This window comes from Pundamilia nyererei, unplaced genomic scaffold (assembly GCF_000239375.1).
Source record: "Pundamilia nyererei isolate P.nyererei 1_Seehausen unplaced genomic scaffold, PunNye1.0 scaffold00406, whole genome shotgun sequence".
In the NCBI taxonomy this organism is placed as follows: Eukaryota; Metazoa; Chordata; class Actinopteri; order Cichliformes; family Cichlidae; genus Pundamilia; species Pundamilia nyererei.
Window position 1 is genome coordinate 67,846 of NW_005187807.1, and position 9,033 is coordinate 76,878.

At 39.7% G+C, this 9,033-nt stretch overlaps 1 protein-coding gene across 1 annotated transcript; it reads left to right on the forward strand.

Annotated features, from left to right (window-relative positions):
• Positions 1 to 2,009: 2,009 nt before the first annotated feature.
• On the forward strand, positions 2,010 to 6,441 carry LOC102192377 (proenkephalin-A-like). Its single transcript, XM_005753132.1, has 3 exons — positions 2,010 to 2,378; positions 2,712 to 2,858; positions 5,574 to 6,441. The coding sequence occupies exons 2-3, from the start codon at positions 2,715 to 2,717 to the stop codon at positions 6,168 to 6,170; spliced, it is 741 nt and encodes a 246-aa protein (XP_005753189.1). The 5' UTR covers positions 2,010 to 2,378; positions 2,712 to 2,714; the 3' UTR covers positions 6,171 to 6,441.
• Positions 6,442 to 9,033: the final 2,592 nt, after the last annotated feature.

Below are 9,033 nucleotides of genomic sequence, written 5' to 3' on the forward strand. Positions count from 1 at the left end.
GTTCAATGAAACAAAGAACAATCAGCTCAAGCTCAATGGCAATACAAGTGACGTTATTCTTGTGACTTCTAAGGACTCACTTTTTAAAATAAAACCTTTTTGCTGTCTTAGTCATCAATGGCAGTCTCTACATCCGTTCCTCATTACCATCTGTCTTCAGCTGTGTGAGCTGCCTCTTGTAGCATCCACTGTGGGCCAGTAAGTTGTAGGTTTTCATGTAGTCAGTCCAGATGGCACTAAGCTTTGTACTGCCTGGTCTTAGAGTCCTGATGTATTGCTTCATTTACCAGCAGCTTTGCTGGATGTCTGACTTTGTGGTGTGGACTAATTCTTGTTATGGCAGATGTACAGTGCTTCTTTGTCCCAGAGTTTCTGCTTTGGGTGGGTCTGACATTTTACTGTTCTTCCCTTGGAAGTGCGCTTACAATTTGGACGGGTCTTTGGAGAACAGGGTCATTCTTTTGGCTTCGTTGATGTAGCTCTGTGGCCAGATCTGTGAGCCTTTGTTTGGCAGTGTCTAGAGCTTCAGTTCCACAGTTAAACTTGATTTATAACAGTGTGAAGGTAACAGTACTTACATGTGCTGAAGCTAGGAACAAGGCTAAGTTGAAGGGTAGAACCAGATGAGTTTAATTCTAATGTGAGGACTGTGAGAAACTATGAACAACAGCTATGTAAACACTATGAACATGAACTATGGAGGTTAAATGAAAATAAATTAATCAAAAATACTTAATTCTCTGTGTTTGTGCATCCACTTTTGTGAACGCTGGTCTTAAATACAGCTGTCTCAATCAGTCTCAGGTGGTGATTCTGGGAGGAGCAGCGAAGGCTCCACCCCAAGGAGGAGAGCAGCCACTGTGGAAAATTACTGTGACTCACCCAGACCATGACAGTGTTGTTGTTTAGTGAATGCAACTGATTAAAGTAGAACTGCACTGAATTGAATTACAAAACATTTCAGCATAACTTACAGAAAAAATGTATATTCACCATCCACCCACCCAAATCTCAGTTGGCTAACTGAGAAGAAACTGTAGAGTAGATGGCGCTCACTACCACAGACCGGTAGAAGTTCTGCACACAGATTACTGTACACATTAAAGGATACGAGCACCCTTAGAAAGTAGAGTCTGCTCATTCCCTTCTTTTATAGAGCACTGCTGGTCCCCCAGTCCAGTCTGTCATTCAGGTGAATGCCCAGGAACCAGCAGCTGTCCAGTTTCCACCTCCTCACCCATGATGTTGATGGGCCTAGTCACATTTGTTTTCCCTCCTGAAGTCAACCACCATGTCTTTTGTCTTGCTGATATTCAGAAAGAGGTGATTTCTTCGAGACCACTCCACAAGTTCCTCGCCAGCTTCTTGTACTTGGAAATTGTGTGTTAATAAAATTGGATGAATGTTTCCCATAAGGAAGCAACATGCAAATGTTGTGTGCATTCACACATGTGCACACACACAGACACAACACGCAGTTGATGCCGGGATATCTTTATTGAGCCTGTTGTTCTGAACAAATAAGTGCTGGAACAGTGAAGTGCCTTGGTAATGTTAGCAGAACGCCTTTTTTAATTAAAAAACGTCCTGCATGAAGCAATGATAACAGCTATCTGTGTGAAGGAGATTAAGTGGGAAATGGGGATTGTGTAACAGAGTAGGTCACTTTGTTCACTGTCTGTTTTAGTATATGAATATTACAAAACTTTTCATGAATTATCCGGAATTATGCAGTAAAGTGGTGAAAAATCGTTATGTGTTGTTTGATGTGTACAGTGTTATTTAAATTAACCCTCCCGCACTTTATATTGAACTAAATAACTGAATTATTCCATTTGAATGTCATGTACCTGTAGAAAAAACAAATAGAGCAACAAACTGAGACTATTCTACGCATTTATTTGTGCCAGCACTGCACCTCCAAATCTGACCGAGTGGTGATCGTTATGGAGGGTGGGGTTCAGGTCGTGCCAAACGCCTCTTACGTTTTCTGTCTTATTATACAGTGACGTCGTTGCCACCAACTACTTTAACACCCCGCAGCGCATCCGGACACAGCACTGCACCCAGCTCTTTAAATTGATGATAGTAATGGTATTTGTTTTTCTCGCTAAAAGGCGACACACTGCACTTCTGTCATTGTCAGCAGACGGAAGATACAGCGCCGATTAGAGGAGCGACCAAGCAGTGTGTATGTCTTTTGTTGATTGGCTGAACCGTGGCCACTCTTCCCACAGCCTGCCGCTCACGGAGCTGCGCGCAGATATATTGAGTGCACAGACTTGAGCCAGTCCAGTTTCACAGCCCGCCGCTACTCCCAAGGGCACAGGACGAGGAAATCTCCGAGCGGCTTTATTTTCTGTTAAAGTAAAGCAGAGGTAAGATAGCGAAAACTTTTTTTTAAAGTGATGCACCGGTGCTTATACTACCCACTATATCTACAGCTAGTAATAAATCATAGAGAATAAGGCACATCACCTGAAGGCGCACTCCCTTTGGGGAACTCTCACAGCTTGCGTTACGTATTTGCCACATTTAAAAAAAAATTTTTTTTAATTGTCACTGCTCATAAAAGGTGGCATTATAAATTGCTACTAGTTCGTTACAACCAGTAGCATCAGCCGTGTACTTGGTACTCAGTTGAACATTTGTCTGAAAATGATTAATTTTAAAATTAATTTTTTCCTCTCTCCCCTCATTTCCGTACTTAGACCATGGCTTCCCTCGCATACAGCAGTTGCATGTGGATGATGGTTCTGGGCGTTTGTGTGTCACTTGTGGTTGGAACAGACTGCGGGAAGGAGTGTGCACTTTGCGTATACCATCTGCTGGGACAACAGTCTGGTTTCTCATCAATGGTAATGCCACTATATATTGTTTTGTTTATATTTCTTAAAAAGAGACAAATGAATATTTCATGAATTGTAATCAGTAAGTTGACAGTGGCACTGTGCCGTCTGTCAGTCGGATTGTACTTTTTATACAAGCCATTAGTCAGTTTTTGTTCTCCCTTGAAAGCAGTTCATTTCGTCATAGTTCATACAAAACAAGTCACATTTACAGTGTTCAGCGAACACATTACGACACAACTTCTTGCCTTTGCTATTCTTTTGTACTTTATTCTTTTCTGTTCAGTTTTCTATGCCGTTTTTTTTCTTTACTAACTACATTTCCGCCTGTTTTCCGTTTTTATTTCCCTTCTAGTTTCCATAGCTTTCCTTTTCACATTTGTAGACTCGGTTCTACCAAATTAGACAACAGTCGTAACTGTAATCTCTGTGGGATTTCAACCCATGCCATTTTTTCTGTATATTATGTTATTCTCGCTCCTTGATTTGATTTAGTCTTTTCCTCTTTTCACGCCTCCCTTTCCCCTTTCAAATGCCACTTGCAAGATCTGTTGATGGCTATAATATTGATCTGGCATTCGAGTTCTTCAAACTGCAAATGCATTTTATCGTTTCCCTGCCTTTTCTTTCCATTTAAGACCTCGCACTCTTCGTGTTTTATATTTGTCTAATATTTGTATATATATTTGTTTTAGGTTTTTCTCAAAACTGAAATAATTCAGACGCTGATGTTTCAATCACTTTGAGTATGCAGCATATGCAGTTACAGATTTCAGCCTTGCGTGCTTCATGTTGAGACACAGACAAGTTAAAATATTGACCAGAGAAATAAAAACTCTATGTTTGGAACATATATTTTGCATTGTTTCATATTCTAAGAAGACTACTCCATATCATATTTTACATGTGAAAGAATTTCAAATCATTTAATTAATTATCAGTGCGTTTAGTATATTTAAATTACTTCTTACTTACTTCATTCTCTGAATGTTATTGAGATCTGAATTACAGAACCTTACATTTTGAAGAGGCACTCACACTGTTTTTATATTATAACAAATGTATGTGTGCATATATATACATATAATGTACATTATTGTCTTTAGAGGAAAATGGATAAATATATATTAGGTGCTAATATATTCTAATATATTCCCAATTCAATTTTCAGTCTTCAAAAGCAAACAGCACTGAAAACTAACCGAGGCACAAATTCTCCCTACATGCTATCGAACATTTTTTTCGAGTCAACATATTTGTGATGACTCTACGAAGTGAAATCCAATCATACCAAGAGGTTACGTGCAGATTATCCTCACAGTGTGCAGCTCAAGGGCCCAGCAGTTGCATTTATTATGACTATGTTCCTTCGCTTGGAGTTAAATAAATTCATAACTTAAGCAGGTTTACATTAGATGTATCTGCTACACTCATGACAGGTGAGGAACAGATGAGACGTCTTGTGGAAAATGTATTGTCAGTAGTTAAAGCAATCGCTAAGACCGTGGACCCGTTGTAATGTGTTCTTGTTGATTGTTTCTCTGCACTGTTGAGTTTATGCCTTTGCTGTCTTATCGTGACACAGTTTGTGTCTTTGTGTGTCTGTTTGTGTCAGCCTCTCTTCAGGTTCAGTAACATTTCATTAGGTAACAGTGTCATGGTTTAATGAAGAGGGGAAATAAAACAACAGTAACAGCAGAATAAACCATTAAGGGAAGACTGAAAATCATTCATTCTTATATTATTATCATTTGTCTGTGACAAAAAAGTAAAACAATATGAAATTCTTTTCTATTTCAATTCTTCCAAACAAGCACAAACTGAATTAGAAATAGAGAAACTGTTACAGTGATCACAGTCTTATCACATATAATATATAACATGTGCAACAAGCTCAGGCTCTAGCTTTCATTCAGAAAATAAACTGTTGCTATATATTGCCAAGAAATTGTTCGGTAACCTGTCTTCTTACCAGCAACTTTGCTCAGGGGTCAGATTGCCACTAACACTCAGATTATTCAACATGTGTCCAGCATGTCCTCAGAGCTTCATGTGCTGCCCTGAGCAGATGTTGCTGTTACAAAATCTTGGACTTCAGGTGGAATTTGGTGTGGATATTGCATGCTGTTGTTCTCTTAAAATTTACTTTTGTTTCTTTTCTTTTTAGAAATTTTAATTGCTTATGCTGCCCTCTTGACCAGGACAAGAACTTAATGGGAATCTTGTGGCTAAAAACAGGACAAATAAATAAAAAATAACAAGAAAAGAAAAATCTTGGAACAGATCTAAAAGTCAATAATGGGTCTTATTATACCTCACCTTTTAAAAATACACTTTCCATAAATACTTTTCTGATGTCTAGAAGTTGTCGTGGTGCTTTACAAAATGAAAATGTATCATTGTCACTTATGTTATTAAAAAGGACAGAAAAAGAGCTGTGTAAGAGGTATTAGCTTTATGAGTAGTATAGAGCCTGAATATAACTTCTGATTATAAAGGAAGACAGAAACATTTGAACAGTTGTTCATCATTATTGATAGTTTATTGATGTTTTTGAAGAAAGATGGTTCAGCATGGACTTCTAAATGAAGCAGTCATTTATAGTGTCCAGCTCAAGCTGAAAACTGATTCAAATGAATACTGAACTGGATAAAACAGCGAGTTGTACTTGGAAGCTATTGCATTTATGAAAGACTTGATAGCAATTTTGATTTTTTTTTTCAGACATGCTCTCCTCAGTGTGATGGTGGGTTGGACAGCCAGAAGCTGCGCCTGTGCCAGGACTTACTGCTGGAAGAGGAAGGCCGTATTCCAATGGATGCTTACCCCAATGCACAGGGGGCGCAGGAAGCAGAAGGAACCCTGAACACTGATGATGAGTTTGCAAGATCACCAGAACAACAAATGTCCAAGAAGTATGGTGGATTCATGAAACGCTATGGTGGCTTCATGTCTCGCCGCTCATCCTCTACGGAGGGCTCACTAGAGGAAACCAGAAACCAGAATGATGAAGAAAACCTCCACCTGGATATCCTAAAGTTCCTTAATACAGAAATTGGGCGTAGCAATAAGGGGGTAGATCAGGGAGGTGAGGTAGTAAAGAGGTATGGAGGTTTCATGCGTCGGGCTGAAGGGGAGGTTGCGCAGGGTGACCTGCTAGAGGCAGTGTTAGGCCGAGGCCTCAAGAAACGCTATGGAGGGTTCATGAGGCGTGTGGGTAGGCCTGAGTGGCTGGTGGACAGCAAGAATGAAGGGGTGATGAAACGAGCTTCGGAGAACGGTGGTGAGCTACAGAAGAGATACGGTGGCTTCATGGACTAGGAGAGTTATGACACCCCAGTCCCTCATCCGTCCAACCTTATCAAGTAATTACCTTGTTATCAGAACTTTTTTGGTGTTCGTGTAAGTTGCCTGCCCACCTATACTAAATTAAATCTCATCTTCTTTTGCATAATGTGCTGATCTTTGGTTTGACTGGTCCATGTAATGATATAAAGAAAAAATATGAACATGCACTGTTCAAATGTACACAAGCTGTTATTCGGTGTTTATGTTTTTCATGACAATATTATTTATTAAAAGAATATGTTAATCAACATGTGTGTGTTCACATTATAATTTCACAAACTCTGACATGTTTGAGTTTATGTGTTTGCAGGCTCAGAAAAGAAATCAAGTGCTCTCATTTAAATATGCAAATATTTGCTGCACATCAATAAAGACAAACAACTTATGACTGGCTGCTATTGTAGTTTCTATAATAGTGATACTGTAATAAAAAGAAAACATAAACGCTACAATTTATATAAAAAATGACTAAGGGTGTATAAAGAGTTGTACACATGTGTTTTAATCGTTTTTTTATATAAATCAAAATTTAAAAGCAAGAATAGCTTATATTGCCTGTGGGTTTACCTTTCAGTATACACTGGACTTCAACACACTGAACAAATAAATCCAATGTCTACACTGTTTTCAAAAAAGGTAAACGCGATAGTTGTCAAACCTTAATCCAGTCACAAACCACAGAGCAAGTGTCAGGACATTAAAATCTGAGTGGGTGGTGGAAAGTGTAGTTCTTACAGACGAATGAGATACATTTGAATCATATCTGTTATTAACCTCTGTCTCTCTTCCACAGCATGTCTTTATCCTGTCTTCCTTCTCTCACCCCAACCAATCGCAGCAGATGGCCCCGCCCCTCCCTGAGCCTGGTTCTGCCGGAGGTTTCTTCCTGTTAAAAGGGAGTTTTTCCTTCCCACTGTCGCCAAAGTGCTGCTCATAGGGGGTCATATGATTGTTGGGGTTTTCTCTGTATCTATGAAGGGCCTTGAGGCGACTTATGTTATGATTTGGCGCTATATAAATAAAATTGAATTGAATGTCTAAAACTAAAACTAAGAGCCAGGATTCAACCTCAGCCAGGCAGAAGGTGAATGAGTAGGCACCACTGGTGGTGGTGCCTGGTTTTAGAGGCTGTATATCTGAGTGTCATCAGTGTGAAAGTGGTTTTTAAAATATACACTCAAGTGTGCATTTTAATGCAATGAAAATGTTTTCATATACAATGAAAACAGCATTATATGCAGCTTGGAACCCTGAGGTATACCACAGGTCAAGGGGGTAGTGTTAGAAGACTCATTTCTGACAGAAAAGTAAATGCTGACAGAAGAAGAACTACTCAAATAAGACTTCTGATACACCAGTCAAGATATGAAAAAAAAAATGCAGTATTAAAATCCCTTGATCGAACGAGATATTGCTCAAATTGTGTGATTGCACAATTTGAGCAATATCTGAGGTAGTTAGTGCTGGGTGAATTCCCCCACCAGTGGCTTAAATAAGTTTCTGTTAATGCATTGTGGTAATACATCTAGGATCAGAGACTTGGACACTTTGAGCGGATAGCCGGTCCAGACTTCTGTACAGAGGTAACTGGGATCTTAACAGTAGGCTGGCACCATCCGTGAGACTAAACACATATTTATAATTGTTAAACTTTCTGGATGCATGCTCAATCATCCAGGTAAGTAAATCCCCAAAAGTTGATTCTGTTCATCTGGACGTTTTCAGTGGGAGAAACGTTTCGTCACTCATCCAGGTGACTTCTTCAGTCTCAGCTGACTGCAGGTTTCAGGTCAGTTCCTTGATCATTAATATGCAAATTCTTCATTGATGACAACTGATCAACAACCACTGATCAATGGCCATGAGTCCCATTCACAGAGAGTTGGGGAATGGCTGCAATCACAGCATTGTAAGATGGTGACAGTTGTACCCTTAGGCCCCCTCCTCGATTCAGAGATGCTCTTTCCCTTTTCACGTAAACGGCCTCCTTGACTCCGCCCTCAAACCAGCGTTCCTCCCTGTCCAGGATGTTACATCCTCATCATTGAAAGAGCGTCCACTGGCCTGTAGGTGTGAACAGACTGCAGAATCCTGGCCCGACGAGGTGGCTCTGCTGTGTTATTCCATCCACTTTGGTTGTTTGGTTTCCCCGATGTATAAATCAATGGTCATGAGAATTGACTTTAATTATGACCAAGGAACTGACCTCCCAGCCCATTGTTCCTTCATTGGGCTGGTTTCAGTCATTATGCAAATATATCGTTTATAAGATTGAAACCTGCAGTCAGCTGAGACTGAAGACGTCACCTGGATGATGATGAAACGTTTCTCCCACTGAAAACGTCCAGATGAACAGAATCAATCATTGGGGAGTTTTTAAACTTGTTTAAACAGATGAGAGAGAATAATGTGTCATTTATATGTACCAGGCTTGTCAACAATATTAGTTAGGGCAGAACGTGAAGCTGGCTAAGAGTGATCCAATACAATTATGAAGGTAAGATACCTGGGTGGATCTTTATTGTACAATGTAGTATTAGTTCTGAGAAGTGAGATCTTACCAATTTTTAGAAAACTGTCACACTGGAGAGGTTATAAGATAACATACACATATAAGAATACCAAATACATAATGTACTTTGTAAATTTCTTCACTGGTCATCCCCAGAATATATGCCAGTGGCCAGCCTCCCATGTCATGGCCCAGGGTCCCAGGGTTTATGTTATGGATGTTACGTTATGTGTATGTAGTACCATATCACCCTATTAGAGCACTTCGCTCTCGCTCTGCAGGCCTACTTGTTGTTCCTAGAGTATTTAAAAGTAGAATGGGAGG

Coding starts and splice junctions, on each gene's coding strand:
- LOC102192377 (XM_005753132.1), top strand. CDS start 2,715: ATGGCTTCCCTCGCATACAGCAGTTGCATGTGGATGATGGTTCTGGGC. Junction 2,859..5,573: donor AGTCTGGTTTCTCATCAATG/GTAATGCCACTA, acceptor TTTTTTTTTCAG/ACATGCTCTCCTCAGTGTGA.